Raw genomic sequence first — 26,605 nt, forward strand, 5'->3', positions numbered from 1 at the left:
GGATGAGTCAACCTGGTATACAAGGAGTTTTAGTTCAAGTAACCATTTTCGTAATAATTGACCAGTTAGGTTATGAATCGGGGTATTGAACCTTGTTGAGGAGCTCCGGCCATCAAAGTGATTTAATAAGCTGTCCGGGTCACTTTAATGTATTTAGTTTCCCAATCTTTTTGTTCCGTCACCCTTTCCCCTTTTTGGGAAATTTTTTTCCCTCATCCAAAACTCAAGCGAACCCATAGGATCCTACGTTACACTCGTAGTTTTTATCGTCCCCCGGACGATCCCATCGCCCACCAGGGGGCATTACTGGCCCACTTTGGGAACTCTGCTTTAATGGTTTAATAACGGGTTGGTGTAAGCCGCAATAGAATGAAATGATTCATACTTAATAGAGTCCGAAAATTTAGGTACTAAAAATGGTCATAATAAGCAGGCAAAAAACGCACCATAAATGCTTAAAATAGGCACTGAAAAGACATTTACAATTAATTGAAGAAAGGAAAAAACGAAAAATTATCAGATATCAAGTGCCCGAAAATTGGCAAAAAAATTTCTTGCTCTTACTCCGCGTCTACTGATTCACTTGCCTATGATAACTGAATTATTTCCAAAATTAAATTGGTAAATAAAGCGTTTGTGATAAAACAAGAGTCTTTATGATGCCCCGGTTAGTTCGATTCCAGGGCCAGCAATGCCAGATGCGGAGCACGTAGAGAAAATAATTGTGGAGCTCTTCGAGTTATGAATGATTGTCATTTATTTGTTGCCTTATTTGAAAAATTGTCATTATCAATTCATTATCATTTTTATACATAATTGAAACATAGCTACCATGTTTTATTGTTATAAAAAAATTAAAAATTTTTTTCATTCATATTAACACATATGCGGACATCTTCGGGGGGGCAGGGCCCGGCCTGGCCGCACCTGTCACACGACCCCGCGGGAGTCTCTGGTGAATTCAATTGAATGCGAAATACCCGAAATAATTTGTTATGGTTGTTTGCAGTGCATTTGTGATGTGAAAACTAATATATTGACTTCTCAATACAATATGGGCCCCGATTAAGAGCCCTCTTAACTCCTGTACGGCCTGGGAGACGTTAATTGATGACTTCTAGGGACAGTGATCGATCAGCTGCTATACGTAAACAATGCTGTCTAATGCATAGAAAGATATGTTGAAAGGGGGGAAACAAATCTGTCCAAGCTCAAAATTTCCAAGTTCTACAGCATATAACCTCTGAAAATCACGAACTTGAAATAATGTTAAAATAGGCATTTATGGCAGGAAAAATTTAAAAAAAAAGCGATTTTGAAAATGAAAATCGAAAAAAAGGCAAAAATAGGCATTTTGCCTGAACTTCCGGACTCTAATAATTAATAGTGCAATAAATTTTCAAACAAAAACAAGGACCATTATTTTCCGTCCAATCAATCAACGTTGGATTTATGTGAAATTGCCATCAGTATTCTCTTGGTATGTATAATAAATACAACTACAGTATACAGTGCATTGGGAAATCCCATTGAGAATACCCTGATTAGAAGATGGTTTAGTTCAGTGTTTCCCAAAGTGGAGCAATATCGCCCACTGGGAGGGAGGGGTGATAGAACTTACGGGATTAGTATGGGATCCTATGGATTGGCTTGAGTTGAGGGGCGATGAGAAGAAAAATTTTGGGAAGGTATGATTTAATTAGTAAAATGGACTCTCAGCAACTTCAAGTTGATTGTTCAGCCGTTCAGAAATCGCATTTCTATCAATTAATTCTCACGTTAGGTTTGAATTGAAGGGGCCACATCAACGGATTTTAAGGGCCTTATTTTTACTTACGGCCAACAACAACGCGGGCATATAAAATTTGTGAAATTGGCGGCCTCATTCTGAGGCATCTGATGCGATTTTGAGGGCTACAGGTTCAGCACGTGGTGATTACAAACCATTTCCCAATGATTTCAATAATTAATAACCCACAGATTCATCCAAGGGAGATAGAGTACCTCGCATTGTGGCGAAACGAAGTTTTGCGTACGACCTGGTGACCAGTTCGATGAAACAAGAAACATTTTTAGTGGAGAAAAACTCCTAGTGAAAAACAGCGTAATATATAAAACGGAATTTCTGGATAGTACAAGGATGCTAATTATAAAACAATTGACAACTCTTCACAAACAAATGTTCGCTTAATAATTTCACAATAAGGCAAGATATACAAAAATACATTTGGAAATTGTGAACGAAATACGTAACGGCATTAATAATGAATAACGCTATGGTTTCATTAATAACGCGTGATGAACGGTTGAAAAGACAGTATAATGAGATGGAAAAAAAACAAACAAATGGATAAAACTTCTAACGCGATATTTTTAGAGTGTATGTCAAACATGAGTAATGTGTAAATGTTTGAGTAATAGTCCACACACACAGCTACAAATATTAGCTTGGGATATCACTGGAACTCGTATCTGAACAACAAAAAAAGTATCTTTGCGGAGCAGCGACCTCTGTATTCATGGATGGTCGTAATGGTGGGAATCCGTTAAAAAGGATGAAAGAAAGGAAAAGTTTAGCGCGAAAATGGCATTATCAACAAGCAATTCATTCATTACGCGACCGCCACTTAAGCCTCGGAGATAATTTATATCAATAACACAAAGAGACAGGGACGTAGAAGAGGGAGTCAGAGTGAGTGAGAGAGCAAAAAAAGTGAGAGTCAGTGTTTTGTGTGAGAAGAGGACGGACTAAATAATATGATTTGTCATTGGGGGGAGTGTAATATGAACAACTTTAGCTTCTATTTATCAAGCTGCATTAAGAGCTGCTTAATAGCGATTTATGGTTTTATGGCGAACACAACATTTTCTGTTTCTGGAACAAAGCGCAAAAATTATAACCGGCATTAATATTACTAGGCTTGACGTCGTTGGCACATAAACAGCCCTGACAAGTTTCACAAACCACAGTTCCTGAAACAAACCACAAAAAAATGAGAGATTATTTCGTAGCATTTATTCATTAGAAATTTGATGGAGTGAACCATGTGCTTCGTTGGTTTTGTTTACTTCTAGGAAATTTGCGAACTGAGACCATTAAACTGTTGAAAAAATGTCTTTTGTATTAAACATGAGAGAAAAATATTGCTTTTACGTGGAGTATGACCATGCATTGCAATTAAAAAATCATGTATTATCGATAATTAACCGATCGTATAATTTATTTTAAATCTATACCTCACAACCATACTATCGTATATTCATTTTTGTCAATTTTGAGATATTACTGTATTATTGTAGTTCTCATTGTGCAGTTTAGGGTCATAGTATTATATTTAAGCCAAAGTAATTTTTAAATTTTGAAAATTATTTTAGCTAAAATACAATAATCAGAATCAGAACTACAAAAATACATCAAAATTGATAAAAATGGGCATACGATAGCATGGTTCTGAGGTACAGAAATTTCAATAAAAATATTGTTTGATTATTCATAAGCCCGAGTTGTACAGTACACACTAAAAGAGCAAAACAAAGTGATGTTTTCAAAATATTCAGATGTATTCACCCGTTGCTAGTTGGTGTGAAGTACCCCGAGCTCTCGTCTAGGTTACTCTTAAGGTACGGATATTGATCAGTCAACGGCAAATTGGTGATTCTTATGCTACATAAAATCACGGCCAATTATGGTTGATCAGTGATCGCCTCCTAATAATTGACTAAAGTATGTTCTTAAAAAGGTTTTCTTAGTGATATCAGCAACTACAATGAAAATACAAAAGTGGTCGTAAAGTCCATGACATATTTATATATATTAATGAAAAATCAACCAATTGTGAATATAAAAAAGGATGGTTCATACACCACTAAAACACATGGCATGGAGAATTTTTTTGACAAATTTGAACAGAAATAATTTAAAATCTCGTCCACAGATAGCGCTGTATCGGAATAAAAATAAAGCGGTTCTCAACGTGGGCATCACCATCCTTTGTTAGGAGCGTCGCGGTGAGCTGCCGATATTGATGTGCGCCTGTTTAATTCTTTGGAACAGCGTTTCTCAACCCATGGTCGGCAGGCAGACTTAATAAATTAATTCCAATTAAATGAAATAATATTCAATTGTCATTGATATAAGTAATAGCTTGTGCATTCCTAATGAAAAAGTAGGCCTTTATGCTTAGGGTAACCATATCCTATCCAGAGCAATTCCGGAAAAATTACTATCCTAAATACTAATTTTAACCAAAATTTCAATTTTTGAAAAAAATTGCTAATTATTGTTAAAATTTCTAAAAGAGCAAGGAAATAAATTACAACTACGAATCTCAGTAAACAAAAACGCATTTCATGAAGAAACTTTCATCATGATAAGTTGACCACGTTTGATTGAAAGAAATACTGAAAATGCAAGGCATCTAAAAAATATATAATAAAAGGGACAGCGCTAATTTTCACCAAAATCGTTGCCACAATCACCAATTGTGTCTAAAATTGAAGGGAAAAAAATCGATGGGTTTATGCATTTTTAACTATAATTATCATAATATAATTTTACTTAGGTATGAAAATTATCTCCATTCACGACTTCAATGAAATTTATAAATTCAAATATACTTTGTTGAAAAACCGAACTTTACTTTGAACCGAACCGATACTTTGTTGAAGGCCTGAAGGAATTCCAATACGTGAAAATACGAAAATGTATCGTAAAATAGGAACATATGGTTCTCCCATGCTCTAATTCAGGGGTTCTTCGAATCTTTTCAGAAGATTCAATTCGAAGATTCGAAAGATTAGAAAGGTTGAGAAACGCTGTTTCCGAGGACTCTTTGTTTGACGATTCTGGTGAGACACGGGTGTCAAAAGTTCGAGAACTACTGACATAACTGATGAAAGGCGTCACTCTCCCTTGTTAATACGACAGATACGACCGAAAACTGGCTGAATGAGATATCGATGTTTCAGGAAAGGAAAATACACATACGCTCCAAAGAGAGGAAATTCTGTCTTCATAGCTTAGTTGATAGAGCACTCGTCCGGCAAACGAAGGACAAGGGGTTCGTGACTCCGTGAGGGCAGAGTTGAATTTTTATTTCCTGAAACATTGATATCTTCCCATTCAGCGAGTTTTCCGTATCTGTCGTACTGGCAGACCTAAAAAAGAGACATAAGTATTGTCGGAAATTCCCTTGCCGATGAACTAGCCAAGATGGACCTCTGTTATAGATATCTCAATCTCCAGATTTCATCACTTCCCCTTGATTTCTTGTGGGAATATGTCAGAGATAAGTTTTATGCTTCACGTGTGATCAACGCAGAGGAACTATAAGAGATAAGACTTTTCCACAATCGATGTTGGCAGATACGTAATTGAAGTTGAGAATTGAGCATTTAAGCTGCCAAAGCCATAAAGGTTGCTCATATTGAAATGCGGAAACGCAAATAACAAACACTTATCATTATTAAACAGTAATAAACACGTATTATGCACTTTTTACGTCGCATTTTTTTATCTTATGTCGAGTTTTTCATGACACAGCGTCATCTGTAAGTGAAATTTTTTGATATTTTTCCTACTACTAATTTCTCAAAAAATAAAAAAATTATATATATATAGGGAGAGAGAGCCAAGTATATTTTACTACTTAATTTGTATTACTTTATTTATTTTTTAATTTACTTGTTATCTACAGTTTCACTATTGTTTATTTACTTAAAATTTAATTGTTGTAAGAGTCCTTGATGTGTTATTTGATGGGGGAGTTGAATTTTTGTTTTCTTTGTCTTAAAAGAAATAAAATGCCACGAAACTACGAGAAAAAAAGACGTTAGGTCTCTTGAAGACCTAAACAATGCATATTTGATATGATGAACAAAAATATGACTTACCGTGAGACAAAGGAACATTACAGTGTGCCATCACAAATATTTACAACCGAATGAAGGAGAGGAAGATAAACATTGATAAAATGGGAGCAAATCGCCCAACCGAACTTTTAGCAGAAGTGGAGTTTGGCTAAATGCCTCATTGCTCGATCAAAAACGGGATTCTCATATAACAAAGCGGATTTGAAAACACTTGTTTAGAAATACGTAACTGAAAATACTTTAATTTAGGAAGTAGGTTCCATGACGGTCTACCAGGGGATGACTGATGCACTGGATTCATGTGACGGCATCCAAAGTTGGCGTGGAAGAAGCCTGAACACCTACAGAATTGTAGAAAAACTGCTAGAGACCCTTAAATGCATGTTTCCAAAATCAGGGGTAATTGAAAACATGCTTAGGTGGCTTTAAATCAGCTTACTAACGTTAGTTATCTCATAGTAGTAGTTTCTAAACAAGTACAGAATAGGTATTATCCTTGAGATGAAGAACATTTTCATTTCCCGCAGATTAATTACGTGTTATGTTCGAACTAATCAAAAATCGTTTCCAGTTACCCCGCCTGACCCCACAGGGTGCATAAGTGACAACGTATGGCATTTTACTGGAGAACCGTTCATCCTAAAGGTATACTTACAATTAAAAAACTATCCATATAATGTGTAGCACTCAGAGATATTTCATTCATGTTGCAAGGGATTGTATAGTATTAATATAAAAAATTAGTTTTTTTATGCGGGCACCCTGTGCTCAAAAACCCAGTTAGAAAGTTACTGCCCTGTCTCTTCTGAGGTAAAAAAAACATCCACGTTTCTAAATGCAATATTCACTGAGATATTTGAATTCAAACATTCGAGAAAAATTGGGAAGCATAAATAAAGGAAAGAAGCATTGTCCGTAAGTTTTTGCTGTCCTTTCCATTTTTTTTCAAATTTTTGAATTCAAATATCTCAGTGATTATTGCACTTGGAAACGTGGAGACTTTTTTCCCTCAGAAGCGACGGGACAACAACTTCCAAACTTGGTTTTTGAGGACAGTTTATCCGTATAAAAAGTTAATTTTTATATTTTAATAACTACACAACCCCCTTGCAACATGAATGACATATCTGAGTACTACACAGTACATTATTTGAATACCTTTTGTGGTTGGAAGTATGAATTCTGGGATCAAAGGTTCGTCAATGAAATGCAGCAAGAGAAATATATAATATCTCCCTTATAACTACCTTCTTTTTGATTCAAACTATTCTAAGAAAACATTGAGGTTGCAAACTTCAATTTAAGAAAAAGAGATGCAAACAAAAAATTTTAAGAAATTTGCGAAATCGCAGCCACACATGCTCCGCAACAAAGAGTTGTTATCGTTAATTGAGACATCTACCAAAAAATTCAAGATATGAAATTGAAAGAATATCACCTCACCTAATGTGCAAAGGCAATTATGAATTTTCATCTTCAAATTGGCTGCAGTAATGAACATTTGAAGTACTCTTCGCATAAATGCAAAGCAATACATTTGAAGGTTAAGGTATTCATTAGAAGAGGGCTATTATTCATAAGTAATGAATTGTTCATCACCGCAAAGTATCAATCAGGCCATGACTCGGGGAACTATCTTAAAAACACTGCTAGGAGATGCAACCCCCTTGTACTGGAGATAATCTTAAATGTTGCGTGTTTGAGTCAGGTTTCAAAAATTTGACATGTCTACTAATGGAAGAGCAATGACAAGCGTTGTTTGTTTGATAAGAGGAGATGGATGAGGACTTTGGAGATCGGTGTTGATGAAGTGTTCAGCTCTCTCAGGTTACATTATTTTTCTTCTTTTAATCAACTGTTTGTCCTGTCACGAACTTTCGGTGGGTCATTTCATTGACAAAAAATATTAAAAATTAAAATTTCACGAGTTTAGATATACGAATTGAATACACAATCTCTCTCTCTCTCTCTCAAACATATATTCCACCCCGAATAAAGACATATCGTAACAGTATACACATTTGAAGCATATTTAAGGGAAATATATATCATGGTAATAAATCTATTTAACGATGCAGTGAGTAAATAAAAGCGTACGTGATCTTCAATAACTGATTTGGTCAAATCTCACTAAGACGAATGTGCAGCAGCCGACAAGAAACTTCGAGTTGTCGTTAGTTCGACTTATTGGAAATTCCGATTTCAAGAGTCGGAAAGTGAAGGATTTATTAAAACAACTGCTCTATTTATACAAACGTCGTGATAGTAAAACATGTCACACTATTGGAAATGAAGAAATTCCAAAAGATGAGTTACTCTAATTTAATCCTATTCAATTATTGAATGAGAATATATTTAGAAATAAACTACACGTTCATGCTGTATCGTGCAGGACGCATACGTGACACTCGTATAAATGAAACAAATTATAAATAAAGTGCATACAAGATTATTTTCCTATCTCTTATTTTGTGAGAAAGTCATTCACATTTTGCAAGCAGACGAAACTCCACTAAACAGACTCCACTAAATGAGTGAGATGTTCGAATTCAAAAATCGGAGAAAAGTTGGGAAAGGACAGCATAAATGCTGGAAAGGAGCGTTGTCTGTTAGTTTTTGATGTTCTTGTGTTCTTTCATAACTTTACTCCAATTTTGCATTTCAAGTATTTTGGCGAATATTGAACTTAGAAAATTTGAATTTTTTGTGGGCCTCAGGAGATGCCAGGGCAACAACATTCTAATTGGAAGTTAGAAGACGAAGGGGAAGACCGTATAAAAATTTATATGAATGAAAAATTTATATTTATGACAAACTATTTACACTCTCAAAACTGGTACGGGGTAATTTTTGAATGCCTTTTTGATCATTTTTCAAATTGGAATCATATCTACGACAGACGGTTGATGAGTTGAAGGTGGCATTAGCACATACAGGCAAACACTCCACTTTTGACTCCACTAAATAAATATGCTAAATTCTTTCAAAATTCAACACCTAAAGCACAGTTCTTCAACCCATGGCTCGAGGGCCGAATGTGGCCCTTCGGGGCTTTTCGCTGTTTCCCGCTGACCATTTTGGAAAATAGCTACTTTGCATACAAAAACAATGAAATATATATTCCAAAAAAAATTCATAGAAGAGCTCTCTGGCCACTGAAATCTGTACTGCTGTATTTAGAACTGTGAGATACTTTCCAGAGATTCAATAGTAATGCTGTACATTTGACACATTAAAATGACCGTCGTAACGAATTGAAGAGACAAGGAGACAAAACAGTTATTTACCTATAATTTAATATCTGATTCATATTTCGAATGGCCAAATTCGGCACCCGAACGGTACATATAGCTACGGAATTTAAGTAATGCTTATATATAAAAAACGCCTTAATGTGAAGTAAATAATTGCAGAATTATTGAAAAAGTGATTTCAGAATTGTGTGAAGAGCAATTTTCAGAAAAAATGTTAAAAAGTTAATCATTTTCATTAAAAAAACTGAGAATATTTAAGTTTAAAATTAATGCAAAAATAAAAGATTCAATAAAAGAAATAATTAAAGTTATTATAAGGAATTAATTAATGAATTAGTAAATGAAAAGTATGTAGTTATTTAAAAATTAATAAAAATTCAAATTTCATAAAAGTAATGGATTCAGAGAAAATGAAAGCGTTCAATGATCTGGAGAACCTTGTTTAATAACCAAGAATAATACGGTATGACCTGATGTCCCCCGGGCTTGGCCCACAGTGTTTGAAAGGTTGAAGACTCCTGACCTGAAAGGATCATAAGGGGAACTGTCAGATTACGAAATCCAGAGTCTCGCCAGAGAGCAAAAGCCTACAAACGGTACAAATTTCAATCATTACACTTCACTCACTTCATTTCTGAAATATAGATGGCAAACACTGCAAAATTAGTACCGTAAAAATCTCCACTAAAAAAATCAAAAACACTAGATACGCACTCACACTGTTAGGTACACATACTCACACTTCCGGCACAATTCACTAGGTAGTAAATTGCCCGTGGCTGTAGATCTGAGTTGTGTTCGGTTGAAAGAAAAGAAAGAAAAACTACAAAATTATATATATATCTCTCTCTCCACGCGAACGAAGCCGCAGGTCATACTAGAAGTCATACAGGTTGTCCTGTATGTGCTAATGCCACCTTCAACTCATCAACCGTCTGTCGTAGATATGATTCCAATTTGAAAAATGATCAAAAAGGCATTCAAAAATTACCCCGTACCAGTTTTGAGAGTGTAAATAGTTTGTCATAAATATAAATTTTTCATTCATATAAATTTTTATACGGTCTTCCCCTTCGTCTTCTAACTTCCAATTAGAATGTTGTTGCCCTGGCATCTCCTGAGGCCCACAAAAAATTCAAATTTTCTAAGTTCAATATTCGCCAAAATACTTGAAATGCAAAATTGGAGTAAAGTTATGAAAGAACACAAGAACATCAAAAACTAACAGACAACGCTCCTTTCCAGCATTTATGCTGTCCTTTCCCAACTTTTCTCCGATTTTTGAATTCGAACATCTCAGCGAATATTGCACTTAGCAACTTCGAAATTTTTTCGGCCTCAGGAGCTACAGGGCAACAACTTTCTAATTTGAAGTTAGAGGACGGGGGGGGGGGGACCATATAAACATTTAGATTTTTTTTATATCGTTACACACTGTATTTTCACTCTCAAAACTGGTATATGGTAATTTTTGAACGCCTTTTGATCATTTTTTGAATTGAAAGTATGGTATCGCGTAGAAAGTATAGTATCGAAATAGAAAGTATAGTATAGACGCGATGGACGGTTAACTCCAATAAAGGCCGCGTTAGCGATTACAGGACACCCTGTATAGGACATATTCATTGTTTTTACATCAGGCGAAACCAGCAGCAGTGGTTATTCTCTTTTCTTTTTTACTTGCGGCACCACCAGTTAAAAATCGCTAATTGATATGAATGCGTTTCATCGAAGAAGACCTTGATTGAATTAAATTGTCACCAAAGGTAGTTTTAAAAAAACACAGTCAGCGTTTCTTAGTTAATATCCCAATATCGTATTACTATTTAATTTCAATTCATTCAAATTCTGTATTGTTTGTTGTTGTTTTTTTGATAAATTTCGTTGTAATCGATTGGATATCCATGTATTTTATATTTGAGAAAATCATACGGACTTATTTTGTGTGTTACAGATTGTGTTGAACTCCATGCATAAATACCAACCCAGGATACACCTCGTGAGGTTAAGACCACATTCATCGTCTCAGCAGACAATAACCGACCTCGAATCTGAACAGTACAGGACCTACGTGTTTCCCGAGACTGTTTTTACGGCTGTGACAGCTTACCAGAACCAGTTGGTAAGAAATCATTTACACTAAAAGCTATTCTATGCATATGTACAAGCCACTCACCGATTTACGAACAGGTTTCTTTCTTATCATCGTCCTTAATTTTTTGCGGTTCGATGTCGAAGTGGACTCGGCATAGATTCGTATCAGGAAACAACGATACTTCATTGTTTCGACGGCTCCTTACGATAATGGTAAGACAGACCCCTGTGAATTTGGCTATACAAAGCTGTATAAAAACTGCGAAGAGACAAACATTCAGGGGCCTTCCCCATTGCGGGAGAGGAACTATGAAGTACGAACTGTACTAACGGAGTGTCGAAAATCTTCACCGTTAAGGGTCAAACCGAAGTGTTCGAAGTTGATTTGGAGAGAATTTACTGGTACCTTCTAATTCCACAAGGGGCCTTCAAAATTATTTACGGATGTTTTTGTGAATACTTTTTATACTAAGGTCTCGTTTGAAATCTCGGTCTAAGAGCTCTCAATTCGTCCCATCCAGATGCTACGTTAGGAATAACACGCGTAAACTCAAACGCAACACAGCGAAGTGCCAATCAACCACAATATGTTAGCCTACACACTTTTTACCACAGATGAGCGCTCTCTCCCTTTTTCTCTCTTTAACCACATTTCATTTCCGTGGCCCTCAAAATCAAAAGCAACCCCCACCCTTACAAATCGAATGAATTTCTTGCCGTGGTTTTCCTTAATTTTTGACAATCGCTCCTGCTTGAAAATCCCAGGGCCCCAAGAGAAAGAGTCCATCCCATTCAGCCTCAGAGTAAAAACCATTGTAAATTTCGAACTGCACGTATCTCTTGAAAACACATAATTTTGCCGCCAAGATGAAGGAATAATTCTCTCCAAAGAGAAAATAGTCAGGCCTGCAGCAATTCACTCATAATACGAACGAGCAGAATAATAACTGTCACGTTGTTTTCTTCCAAATTCGGAAGGCACATGACATCACTCGCTGAACGCATTCCCTAGAAGCAAACTTAACTTTAGGTATACCATGCATACACGACACCTTTCGACATGCATCAATTCATTAAAAGTTCCTCAGAGGAAACTAAACGCGGTGGATGTGCAGTTTAGTAGTGGTAGCCAAGATATGAGGCTGTATGTTATTTGGTGAGAACACCACGTGCTGTTGGCATCACTTCTTCCAGGCACGAATGCGAGCCGATCACTCTGTTAAAAAGTGTAACCACATAGAGCAACAGGCCTATAACGGCCCAGATATTCATCATTACACTTCACTCACAATTTGAGATATTAGATGGCATGCACTGGAAAACCAAGCACGACACTAGATACGAGCTCGGACTGTTGGGTACACATACTTTGTTCCAGACTCATACCAAGCTAGGCTGGAAGCGTTCTCGGCAACGGGATAAGTCCAGTGGCAGAGCCCTGGAGTTCGTTCATGTACTCCATTCGGCAATAACAACTTTTATACAGTCCAAAATTTCGGAAATATACCAGAGAGCTTAGAAGGAGGAGAAGAGCAGGAAGAGTTTGGTGAAAACAATTTTGCCAGTTATTTATCGTTAAGATCAATCTGGGATTCGCTAAGAGAACTAAATACGGTCGGCCTCTCTTAAACGGATATCAATGGTTCCTGCACATAATATCCGATTAAGCGGGGTATTCGATTATGCGGGAAACAATTCAATTGCCCTTTAACGCTATTATTATAGGTTGTTTTTAGAAAACTGATGAAATCAGTATTAATATTAGCTCTCCAACATGTCCCAGGTCTTTGACCACCTGCTTATATCTCTTCATTGAGGCAGGGCAGCGGGTGGTGGTCATTGTGACGGACTCGAATCGCGAGGATCCGGGTTCAAACGTCGCCGCAGTGGTGGTCGGCTGAAGTTGGTTTTCTGCAGTTCCCAACTTCTCCGATCTCCCCATTAAAAATTCTCGCCGCCGCGAGTAATAGGCCTACAACGTTGCAATTATTCATTCATTATACTTCACTCACTATGAGTTGAACAAAGAATCATAGTTTAAAAAAAATTATTGCAGATGGCAGCACTACACATAATAATCATTATACAGAAACAAACTTCACAGAAGGTTCACTATACATGCACACATTCCAACATGTACCAATTCTTTAGAAGTTCCGCAGAGGAATCTGTGCGTGGTGCATGTCTGGTTTAGTAGTCGTAGCAGTGAGAAAAAGCAACATACACATTTGTGGCACCAGAGTTTAAAAGGATGTGTGAGAGATTTTGATTCCAGAAGATTTTATCCGTTTAAGCGGGGTTTTTGTTATCCGATACGTTGGGGGGGGGCGGAGACGGTGTGTCGGTTTATAACTGGAAAGTGTGTGTGTGTGTGTGGATCGTTCGTATGGTAGATTTGGAGCGATTGTATTTCTCTTACGAATCTCAAAGATACAATTTGAAATCCACGTTCACCGTGCCATTCTAACTTGGGTCCGCGGGGGTCATACATCCAAATCGTGCTTATCTTCAACATGCGATATCATGTCTGTCATAAGTTTTCTCCCAACTTCCCCCTCCCCAAACGTACATGTTAAAACTTCATAATACGAATTAATGACATCGCGTAAGGGGGGGGGGGTTTCATTGAAAAGTACGTTTCTGGGGACAGCCTCAATAATATTTTGTATCGGTGGTCGCGACCTTTGACTGTTGACAAGCTGTCAAAACAAGGAAATCACAATATCTGAGCTGCTGCCACTCGAGAGTGTCAAAAACTTGCGGATTTGTTGACAGTTCCTTAAGACAATCTTTATTCTATTTCCTTTTTTTTCCCATGGCCACCCGGGTTGCTTTGATTTCGGAAGTCGCTTCTGAACGTGTTTACACTCTGATTTTAGCGAGAACTCCTTTCGATAAGATTGTGAGAGTCCCGATATTATTTATTTTTTCGCCTTTCTCTTCTTCTCTGGAGCCAGTCGCGTAGATATGCGTTGGCGTGAGAAACGGCGTCAGTAAGACAGTCAGTCAGTAAAGTAAGGGCCTCTGAGTGACGGATACCAAAAATATTCATTCACGCTGGCGCCAGATAAGGTCCACATGGCCAAAGATCAAATACTCGCCCCGGGAAAACAAAAGGAAATCCGATTCCACGCGAAAATGTCTGTGGAATCAATCGAGAAAAAAAAGGATCAGACAGTGATGTAAAGGGATTTTAAAAGAAGCACGTAAGTCCGGACGAAACATTTATAGAATTATCATCAGTTGTGCATGGCTTCCCAATGGTGGTACTGACAAGGCTCCAGCCTGTGGAGGGGCGATTCTGACCAATTTTTGTTATTCCACACTATAAATTCACTATAAAGGAGGCCCGTCAAATATCCAAGCCTCTAACGATTGATCAATCTTGGTTCTAGAGAAAGATTGGTGATGCCCCTGAGAGCCGCGGCATATACTTTGAGAACCACTGGCTTAAAGCGCTCAGGGTGATACTAATTCCCGAAATGCAACTTGAGTACGTAAAGTTCTATTCGAGCATAAGCTTGGGTGCTAACACTTTGAATAATGTACGCTCTAATATGAGGTGCGAATCCGTTCAAAGAAAACCGTTCAACCCGAAAAAATCAGTCGATAACATACCTTGTATGTAAACCAAATGAAATCAACATGGCGAGAGAGAAACTTGTCAATGCTCTTGCCAACATGTCAAGGAGAGCGAATAAATCATTAAAAAGTTTCCACCCACTTTACATTCAGAAAACCGGAACCGAGACGTCTCTTAAAACTTAACGAACCGTCGTCGGAACGAACGAACGGGCAGCAACCAAAACTCTGGCAATGAACTCTTATTAGAATTGAGTGAGTGAGTGAGTGAGTGAGTGAGCGACTTGTTCGGCTCAGAAGAAAAATTTCTTGATCAGGTTGACAGGTCATGCGCGTCCATCCCATCACAAAAGACATGCAAACATTTCTTTGACAGCCCCGAGTTAAGACAGGAGAAGAGCGATTATATATGGGCGAAAACTGCCAACACACAAGAAACACAATTATTCTAATTCAGATGAAATTTTTTGTTTCCATATGTGTTTGGAGAACCTTAATTAACCTTCTGGGAAGGGCAGCCCTCAAAAGACGGTACCAAAAATAATAGTGGGGCCAGAGGTGTCCTAATAATTTCGGGGACCCCTTAGCCCCGATTCTATATATTCTGTGGGAGAAGGGAATCGGTTCCAAAAACATACATTATTTCAAAATATATACTTTATTATACAGGAATGTTGGAAAAATATCCATAAAAAAGTTTTTAGACACAATTAAATGTAAATTACCAAAAGAAACTAAAGGAAATTTGGAACTGAAGGAAATTTCAGTGATGAAATAAATAATTCCAATACAAATTAAAATTTGTACCTAATGAAAGAAAATTTCTGAGAACTAATGGAAATTCAGAATCGGTGAATCAAAAACAAGAAAAATAATTAACCAAGATAATTCCAGCACCTATGAAAATTCAGAATGAACGAAAGAAATAATTCTGCAACTCATGAAAGTTTTCAGAATAAATTATAGAAAAATACTTTTAAAATTGATGAAAATTCAGAATTCCAGAATTAGTGAAAATTGTCACACACACACACAACGTATCTTCTTAGTTAATCAAGTGTGAGCTATGTAATAGCCCTACACCAATACTTACATGCACCGTAACCAGAACATTGCACGCCGCTCTGTCTCAAAGAAGAGATATGAGCAGGTGGTCATATAGCTGGACCATGCTGGGAAAAGACGCATGCGCCGTCTGAACTGGAATTTCCTTTTTTGGAATCAAGTTTCCTTAGAATCCTTTTTTTTTTATTTGCTGCACCATCTGTTAGACATTGGTGCTATGAAATGTCATCTAAGCTCCTTACCGCCCAAGTAGGCCTACTGGACCTGAGAATACTTGAAATCAAATTCTTCCGATTTTTGATTTCAAATAAATCAGCGAATTTAGAATCATTCCACTTAGAAAAGGGGATTCGTTTTTATGTTGGCATTAGGAGAGACAGGGCAAAAACTTTCTAATGGGGTTTTAGAGGGTGTCCGTAGGAAAAAGTATTTTTTTTATTTTTTTAACTATACGTCCTCTTGAAACATGAATGACGTGTCTGAATTACACACGGTATTTGGATAGTTTTTCCAATTGAAAGTTTGCCTTTGAGATCAACGCTTCAACAGTCAAATGCACTGCGTACTGTTGCCTGTGAGCCCAGTATATAAGAAACATCATTGAACTGGAACTACTGCTGTCACCTATCAAATGAAAAATATAACTGTTTTGATGATCTTTGATCAACTGATTTCTGATCAACGTGCCACATAGGAAAAGTCAATATAATGTGATATCAACAAATATTTTCAAGTAGTAATATTAACTGAATTGTTAAGTTTGTTTCCAGTTACTGTTTGTGTAAAGTAAATTCATATGCATAAAATTATATAGCAAAATCTGATAATTTTATATTTTCACCCAACTTAAAATTAGAAGCAGGTACAGAGGACTGTGTTCTGCGCATTTTAGTGGCACGTTTCAATTAAGAATCACAAGAGTTTAATTTTTTCAGTTGATAGGCGACGTCCCAGTTCAATGATGTTTCTTATATGTAATATAATACGTTTACTAATATAAGTAATACTTACATGGACGTTTATAGAATGCGTGTACAGAGACTTGTGGCCCATTTCCAGATTTAAGTCGTCCACAACACATTCCCAAATCACTTAAGTGTCCCGTGGCATATTTCCAGATCACTTAAGAAATCGGGACACAAGTGATCTGTAAATATATTGCTTAGTTCATTTTTACAAAATTAAGTTTGCGTTCACAAGCCACTTCAGATGACTCCTAGGGCTACATTTGGTCCACGGGCCATAGGCCGAGTATATATATGGTTTAATTATTTTTGTCCGTGGTATAATGAATCACAAGAAAATACGAGTACCCGTGCTTATAAGAATCACGTTTGGTTCATCCATTTTGATTCTTATAAGCGATCAATTCTTATATCCGGAGATTTTTTTTTTCTGTTGCTCCGATATAGTTACCACTGGAATACGCAAGGAAAGGAGGGGACCTTAAGCCAAGATTATGATGGTTTTTGAAGTAAAAAACAAAACCTTATAATTTTTCTTACTAAACATAAAATATTAATACTTAAAATTTTAAATCAGTTTGAAAATTCATAGCATATATTTATCCATAGACATAGTTCGTTGTCAATGTATAGACTGACTAAAATACTACACAGTAACTCTACTAGTTCTGTCATCAGGGTCTCAACCAGGTACTTTGTCCGCCGGCGCAAGCACGCATTTTGCCGCCATCGTATAATTGTACAAGAGTAAATTCGGCGCCCTTCCTTTAGTCCACAGTTCGAGACAACAGACCCGTCTGCCCCCCTACTGCGACCTTTTCTGTCATTTATGGACAGAAAGGTTAAGAAACTTACATTACTACAAAGTTGTAATCCTCACTGTTTAGGGGAAGGCGCAGTGCCGTCATAGCGCATGGGTCCTCTCGGGAGGGACCTCAAGAGAAGAAATGCTCTCACAAAAATGAAATCTGATTGAAATTTCCGAAAGCATGCAAATTTTTACGCAAGCATTTTTAGCTAGGTAGGGCCTAAGAAAACTCACTTGGCCCGGGGGGGGGGGGGACCCATTATGCTCTTAAGATGGCCCTAGGAAGGAGGAGAGCGTCAATATAGGATGATTATTACAAAGATAAAAGTGACACAATAAGTGTTCGTCAAAAATTATCTTGTGAACAGCAAAAATATTTTACAAGTTCCTACTGAAAAAAAAAAAAATTTCTTTGATTATAACCGATGGTTTTTCCCCACGTAAAATTACGTCTCGCTTTCGTTTCGCCGATTTGATTCTTATAAGCGGTTGATTCTTATAACCAGCGATTCTTATAAGCGGTGGCTACTTTGCCACTGTAGTCACTTAATGAAAGAATATTTATACAATAAAACCCCCTCAGAGCGGTCACCCCCCTTTTTAACGACCAAATAATAATTTCCCCTTGTATAATAAAATTATGCATTTAAAACCCCTGATTAACAGTCACCCCCTCTTTTACGGTCAAATTTCTTTTTCCCGCCGGTGTTCGCATAAAAAAAAGAGGTTTTACTGCATTTGGACAGTTCTATAGACTTTCACAGGTAAAAGAAAACCAATAATTTTACCGACAATAACAGAGATTGATTTCTCAGACAATTCCCTGCGGCTCCTTGTCTCTGCGCAAGAGATACGCGTTAAGAATCGGAAGCGTGGACGCGTATCTATCTCAGGTAGCCCGAGCACGTCCCGAATGAAATAAAGAAGCGGGTGTCGGAGTACGTCGAGCATTCGACCGATGAGCACGAAAACGGAATGCAAACATCCTCGCGCGATAATGCAAAAGAAAGAAAGAAAGAAGTGTCCTGTCTTCACTTTATCATCGTAACCAATCGTCATTCCCATGCGAACAACGCACATATCAAGCCTCATGCACAATCGCACACCTGCGACGCAAATTTCGATTCTTTCATCCATTCTAGATGTCGTGCTCAAAGAAGAGAGAGAAAGCATAAAAAACACATCACGCGCATTGGTTTTGTCATTCGTGGTGAAAGTAACGATATCGAAGTAGATGAGATATGTGTTATGTATACAAGGTGGTAATAAAATAAGTCGGCCTATCCGGAGCATTCTGATGCTTTAGACCAGCGGTTCTCAACCGGTGCTCCTTGTGCACTCTCCAGGAGCTCCGCGGCCGCTCGAGGAAAATAATAAAAACACAGTAAAATTAAAAAAAAATGATTATAAATATTTTTAAATAGTAAAAATAAATCAGTAACTTTGATTAGTAATTAAAAAGTTTTCCCACACGGGGCTCCCCGCCATAGAATTTTTTTGAGGGCTCCGCGAGTCAAAAAAGTTTGAGAACCGCTGCTTTAGACAATATAGAGTCGTCACCGAATTTGTACACACGATATTCAAAAATGCGTTCGACGATTTTGCAACTAAACAAAATTCGTCAAAAATCGAGCAATTAAAAAATTTGTCAGAGCTCCGACAAATACAAAATTGGTAAAAAAATCGAAATACTAATTTTGAGAAAATTAAAAAATTAGTAAGGAATCTAGAAATTACAAAAATTAGTCCAAAATCTTTTGGTACAAGAATGATTTTTGACATTTTTTTAAAGCCGAATTCATTAAAAATAGAAATATATTTATAGTAAAAACCCTCTTAACGGACACCCCCCCCCCCTCAGATGCGGTCATCCCTCTTTTACGGCCAAACTGTAATTACCCCTTGTATCATAAACGTGTGCATTTTAAATCCCTGATATAACGGCACCCCTCTTTACGGACGAATTTTTTTCCCCGCCGCGACGGGACACCGGTGCGCGGGCGTCCACAAAAGAGAGGTTTTACTGTATATGAATCATTCATATCCCAGCACCGTACGCTTCAGAGAGTCGTGTGATATTTCACAAAATGTTATCTATTGTAAATATGTGGCATTTGAATGCAGGGCTGGATATAGACAAGTGTAAAAAGTGCAGCTGGGTGCAAAGTAAAAAGGAATGGGAGTTCAATTGAGAAATCAGCTTTACAAATATTTGGGCTTGTTTTTGCTAAAATAAAAGACTTTTAAAGAAGTGAGATATCTCGTCAATGCCGATGAGAGGGTTAATTCCCTGAAACCGAAAGTTACATAAATTACAGACAGGGTTTTCTTGGAGAATTTTTTGTGCGAATGTTTTGCACAAAAAATTCACTGCAATCGTGACTCGTTCAACGCCTCCTCCGCCTCTTTCGTAGGGGCTAATGAATTTATAGGCAGTGGCATCGGAAGTGATTTAGGCCATGTGCTCCGGTTGAGCTTTTTGGAGATTTAGACTTTAGAATTAATTATGGGGTCGCTCGATCTGCTGGAAAATGTGGGAAACAAACGACTTATTGCTGGATCATTGGTCAAATTCTGGAGCAAAACAAAGTTCCCGCACCATTTTCTGTTAGGCAGTAAATTGCAATATAGCGATATGAGCGGAGTTGGTATGTAGTGGTAGCACCATCTCGTGATAGAATAAGTGGAATTGGACGCTGTTGCAGCTGGAGTTCAAGCAAGTTCTGGAACATATCAGCTTTTTCATATCTGCAGCATACTTATGTATATCTGCAACATATCTCCACTTTCAGTAATTCCTTCAAACAAATAAGGCGGATGAGAACCCACACCAAACCGGGATTGAACGTCCTCTACCGGGTGATTTTGTAACTTTTCCGCTGTAAAATCGCGGAGTGCGGCCTTTAGGTGTTTAGTACACAAATTTCAGTATTGAGATACAGCTATTGGTTAAAGCTGCAAAATGCTCTGAACAGGCCACAATTCATTCTATGGCCAACTTCAGTGTTGAAAAAGAACGTCAGCTTTCTGCGACTGACAGAAACTTTTCAACAGCAGAATCGTGAACGTTAATCTCAAATCATCCCACGTGGTGACGATGATATCACTGATAGCGAAATGGTGATGAGGAGGAAGCGTGTGTGACTTTTCTGGAGGAGAAACGTCACAATCGCCAAAGGAAGTGAATGTCACGTTGAAATATCTCTCTCTTATCGATGTCGTATACTATACTCATCTATGGATGGTTGATTCTGGCTGGTTCTTGTCAACTTTAGTGGTTAGTGGTGACTAGTGACGCCACTGGAAGGGAGAAAGAATCGCAGCAGGAGACACGATTCTTCGGTTTTTTGTTGTGTCCTTTCCTGTGTGTATGTTTCTTACGTTATTTTCCTCAAGTGTCATTGCTTCCTGTCGGTCTCTGATGAAAGGTAATAGAATAATAATACTGTATTTTTAACAATAATAATAAAAAGTATAAGGGGTGACTACACACTTGAAGAAAGGGGTGAAAGACAATGGGAGGAACAGCCACTTAACGCTCGTGTCGAGAGGAATCAACGCCGATAACAATAATAATAATAATAAAAGGTTTCTAAATCAAGAAATTTTTATAGCTATGCCACCTTGTTCACACAGTCATGAGCTCGTAAAAAAAAATGCACGTGAAAAGTTCCATCATGGAGATTAAGTGGTGTTTTTCTTTTTTTCCCTTCGAGCTATAAATTTCAACGGCATCCAACGGTGAGAGTGTTTTCAGTTCCAACGACAGTCCAAAATTAGGTTTCCTGATGAGCTGCCAGTAAACAAGTCATTCAGATCTTTTGTCACTCATGAGCGACATTTTTTTTTTTTTAAGATACTCGCGCTAGACTAGAAAGAGAGCTCTCAAGAGTCCAGTGACGCCACAAAAAACATTGCTGCATCTCCATACTACCGTATATTGGGTGTTTTACGATGTGTCCAAAAAGAATAAAATTTTGGTTCGTAAACTAAAGTAAGATACAAAGGAAATATGTAGAGCTATCGAAGTTAAACTTTCATAACTTGGGGGGATTGTGAATGGCTTTTCACTGGTCCAAATGACACTGAATTTGGAAAAAACAGACGCTCATCTTTTCTTCTTTCTTTGTTTAAAATGCCGATGAGTGGCACTATCGATCTAATAATTATTTTACCGATGTCCTCTCTTGGCAAATAGATTTTTCTTTTTTAAAACGTATTTTCAACAGCAGTAAATCTGAGCTCCTCAATCCCAAAAAACATGTTGAGGAATGCTGTCTCTCAGATGTGATGGGATTTCGTGTTGTTCTGCGGTAGACCCGTGAAAATTCAAACACCTAACGTAAATTCGGGCATCTCCCATTCCCGTACAATGTACGGTAAGGAAGTAATAGTAAAAGAAGACTTGTGAACTGGAAACATTCGAGCCCACTAGGAAGACGTATTATATATCTGGCGTCAGTGCATACCTTTACGTTATCGTAGAGAAATTCTAGTTTTAGACATTGGAAATATATTTCTAAAACATTCTATTTCTCCCATAGTTTCTAGTTTTTGAATACAAAAAATTCTCTAAGGTCTTTTGATAGTTTTAGTTATTTGTAGATAATGCATAAATTCTGATCTTAGTACATAATAATAATTATTTAATTCTGCAGATAACGAAACTGAAGATCGACAGCAATCCCTTCGCTAAAGGTTTTCGCGATTCGTCGAGGCTCACCGACTTAGAACGGTAAGAACAAATACAGTATAATTTTCATATTTGAAATATTTATCAATAATAATAATATATATATTTGTATCAACTTTTTTTTCAATAAAATCCTACAGATCAGATTTTGAACTGATTATTTTGCATATTTCGAACAGGACACGACTACTTGAACGACAGAATGCTTTGAAACTTTCTCGGTAAATGTGCAGCAATATATTTTTTGGTTTCAACAATGACTTGTAAAATGAATAACTGGCTACTATATGTAGGCTTTTGACGAATGCGTTATGCAACAATGTAAAGTCATGTTTATTCCTTCATGATAGTTTACCACTTTTTTAATTATCTTTTAAGCCCTGAATATACACAGAGAATTCTCGGGCAGAAAGATTACCCTCTTACCAGAAGCAGGACCCGGTGCAAAAATAATAACCTGGTAGTTACGTAAAATGGATAATCTCTACTAATTCCTATATATATATTCAATACTATTATTGAGATTTACGAAAAATTTTATAGTTGAAGCACAGCTACCTTACTTTTTATTACAAAATATAATAATAAGATATCGCCATCATTTATATTCTCGGTTTGGGCTCACATATCGCATATCCTTATGTGTAGCTCTGAAGCCAACTTTTGAATGAAATAGCATACTTTTTTCAGCACAACTTTACATACAGGATAAAAGTCAAATTTAATTTAATAATTACTAGAGCCTGGTTTTATGCAAATGCATATGAACACATGGCTTTTTTTTTAGCACTAATGCATATAAATGTATAAAATCAAAGAATTTTAAGAATGAATGCATATTTTTAAAGGTTTATTCAAGCTCAGTTACTTTGTTTTACAATTTTTCAAATAAATATTTCTCATATTTTCATAACATTGGCTTTTTTATTTCCGGAGATGTGGATTTAGTGAATTAATAGAGATGTTTTTAATGCAGTGTTTTCCAAATACCAGACGTTTTATTGTAACGCTATCTCTAAAGATATGTTAAATGTGTGTTCTTTTCTGAAATAGTGTCGAAATTCTTTTATGATTGGTATTTGATACCGGGTAGCTACAACGAACTAGAAATACAAAAAAAAGTTATATTTGCATATGCAGTATATACATATGTTGGGGATATTTTTTTTTTTTTTTTGTAAATCAATATGCACTAAGAAATATAAAATATGCATTTCAAAAACGTGTTTTTTTTATGGTGTTTTTAACGCATACTTTCTGGTGAAAATTTCGGAATTTTTTCCTTTCTCAGGATTTTTTTTAGTGCATATATTTTGGGTTTTTGGCATGTTTTGGCAGTTCCAATTCATATTTTGGCATTTCCAATTCATATTTTGGCATTTTTAAGTGCATATTTCACCACCACTTAGTGCATATATATAATCCATGTTCTGATAATTACTGATTTCTTGTATTCTAGAATAAATATTTATTCGATAACACTTGCTATAGGTAGACCAAGAACCAATTTTGAATAATTGAAGAGAATCTCGACTGATATGATGAAATTTATTCGCTGCAAACAAAATTTAATTGGATAATATTTAAATGATTTTGATGTTTGACTATGTTTTATGATTCACAAAATAACGTGGACGCCACATCTATGTAAGTAGCACAAGCCTACAGAACTTTTAAAACTTAATAAGACCAAAAAAATGTGTTAATAATTAGAAATCATCAGTGATTCTAAATTGAATTTTTGAAAAGAATTTCGGAATATCAATATAGCATGGCATGGTAAAATCACTCCTCTTCTAAATGATCCATATACAAAAATGAAATAATTTCGTAATTAAATTGTATCTAGGTAATCGAGAAATGAAAAGATAGAAGGGAAGGGGGAACGAAATTACTTAATGATAGAGAAGGGGAAGCAGACTGGCTCTCTCTATAGGGCGAAAACGAATATTTCTTTAACTCAACAATGATAGTCTTTGTGTTAATAGCTCGAATCTATTCTTTTCTTGTGTTGGTCCTTTGTTAGAAGATAAAAGAGGAAAAATCTGAGTCACGCTTTCTCAAAAAGCTTGATTATTTCACTTGCGCGAGGTAGACTTCGCTGTAGTAATGGCTTAATTGTGACGGACTTGGGCTGTGGTTTGCCGTAAATACAAACACTATAGAGAGGGGAGGAAAAAGAAATGTAGTATAATATACGTAAGAATATATTTATATAATTCGACCGCAGTCTTTTTAACTTTTGTTTAGCCAACCGGATCTGACATTTACTGCCGGTCGTTTGTGTTTAATTTCGCTCGACGAATAGAGTTGCCGTTTCGCGAAATGCAGTTCCGTAGGAAAATTGCTCTCTGGAGAAACGGGAAGTCCTTCACGTATGGTTTATACTCATGGTGTCGCCATCTACCGCCTGGTGCGATAAACAATAACTCGAATGCGGCGTCTTGCTGTTTATTGGCGAGAATCGATTACTTCTTCAATTTATTGATCTTATATGTGTGTGTGTGCACTATAACTTTTTTAAATATTTTTCGTTAGCTTTTTTCTTCATAGGCCTTCCTGGCCATCTCGTATGCCGACAATCATCCTGGTTGGATGGGAATCGGCTCTATATTCTATTCTTGCTTAAAATCGAATAGTTCAGTATTCGAAACAAATTTGCTTCGGTACGTTTAGTCAGAGACGTCTTGATAGCATAATAGATAGCTTCCGCATCCGGGCAATATGATTTTTCTGAGGCCTTCCTGCCAGTGCTGAATAAATCGATACTGATGATTGATCATTTTTGTCTCACCACGGTCATTTTTCTTTTTGCTCGAGGGCTAATTAGACCAGGACCTACTATTTATTGCCGATTCCGAAGTGGGAACGTTATAAGCGGGACCGACTGTATTTATCAAAATTACACCAATCAAATTTTTCTTTCTTTTTTTCGATTACAATGCAGTGAAACCTCTTTAGAGCTCTATTACTAATGCAGTTAAAGAACGCATTTCTCGAAAAAAACCCGACTTTTGAGAAGAGATGGCTCTCTAATTAGTTTTTCAATGGAAACCTCACTTGAAATTTTATTACTATACTATATCGATCTCAAGTTTCGAGTACCGATGGGGCTTAAATGAGAACTGTGGTGCTCGTGAGCATAAGCTTGAAGATTCCCGGTATAGAATGTTCTCCACTTCGAAATATTATGTGCAATTTAAAATTTTTTATTATATTTTTGGTGAATTTGATCCCGTTGGTCGGACCCCGATAAAACAAACGAACTTCCATTTGATGAATTTCATAATTTAACGATTTTTTTTTTTTTTTTTTTTTACATCACTTTGTTTCGTTATTATTTGATCTTTTGTTAAATCAGGAAAATTCGCGTTGAACCAAAGTTCATTATATCCTGTTCAGTCTCCGGTTCACAAATAAGTGTCTCATGATGATTTAGGTAACAGTGCAAGTACTGTCATCTAAATAATAAATCTTATCACGACAATGGGACCAATTTATCATATTTACCAATACGAAATGTCGATTATGCAAAACAATAGGCCAAATGTGTTAATTTTGTACGATTTATCATGTTTACCAACGACACTTGGGTGTTATGCATAATCCCCACCCGGTAAAAGTGATAAATTTTCGGAAATTTGCCAAACTCACCAAAATGGTCCGCGATTGTGCACCATAACTAGATTTATCACATTTACCGCAAGATATATACAGTGGATCTCCCACCTATAACGTTCCCGCTTTGTGCACCATAACTAGATTTATGACATTTACCGCAAGATATATACAGTGGATCTCCCGCCATTAACGTTCCCGCTTAGCTAGACCTATTTTCGCGGTCCCAACTTCCACTAATACTCATCGAGATTTCCCGTTTAGAGCGTTTTTCCATGAAGCTTTCTCGAAAAACGTTATAAGCGGGATCCACTGTAATACTTAATCGATATTCTATTAATAGAAACAAGACTATGAGAAAGAAAGCTTGAGTCATTAGTAAAAATCATGAACGAAATATAGATCAAAAGTCAAGCCACGCGACAAAGCGGGTCTTGGGATCGAACCTGTAGTGGGCGCAAAACACGATATTTTTTAATTAAACATCAGTATTACAAAAAAAAAATGGAGAGGGAAAAATGAGTACGAACAGCGTATATAAATGAAAAAAAATAGTGTATTATATTTGTATTTTTTTTTCTTTCCTCTCTTTTTTTCCGATGGCCATCTTGAATACAAACACGCGATCGGCTTCCTTTTTTGTGTATTTGAGAAA

The 26,605-nt window shown here is 36.7% G+C and overlaps 1 protein-coding gene across 1 annotated transcript in view; it reads left to right on the forward strand.

The window, feature by feature from the left end:
- Positions 1 to 26,605, forward strand: part of LOC149090010 (T-box transcription factor TBX20-like) — a 116,504-nt gene that overhangs the window by 79,491 nt on the left and 10,408 nt on the right. Inside the window, exons 4-5 of the mRNA XM_089231909.1 lie at positions 11,080 to 11,247; positions 22,298 to 22,374. Of these exons, the coding sequence (XP_089088035.1) occupies positions 11,080 to 11,247; positions 22,298 to 22,374 (245 nt within the window). The remainder of the gene's footprint in view (positions 1 to 11,079; positions 11,248 to 22,297; positions 22,375 to 26,605) is intronic.

The sequence above is a fragment of the Pholcus phalangioides genome, unplaced genomic scaffold (assembly GCF_987345545.1).
Source record: "Pholcus phalangioides strain wild (caught in Gottingen) unplaced genomic scaffold, Ppha-v1.0 ptg000001l_1, whole genome shotgun sequence".
NCBI classification, from domain to species: Eukaryota; Metazoa; Arthropoda; class Arachnida; order Araneae; family Pholcidae; genus Pholcus; species Pholcus phalangioides.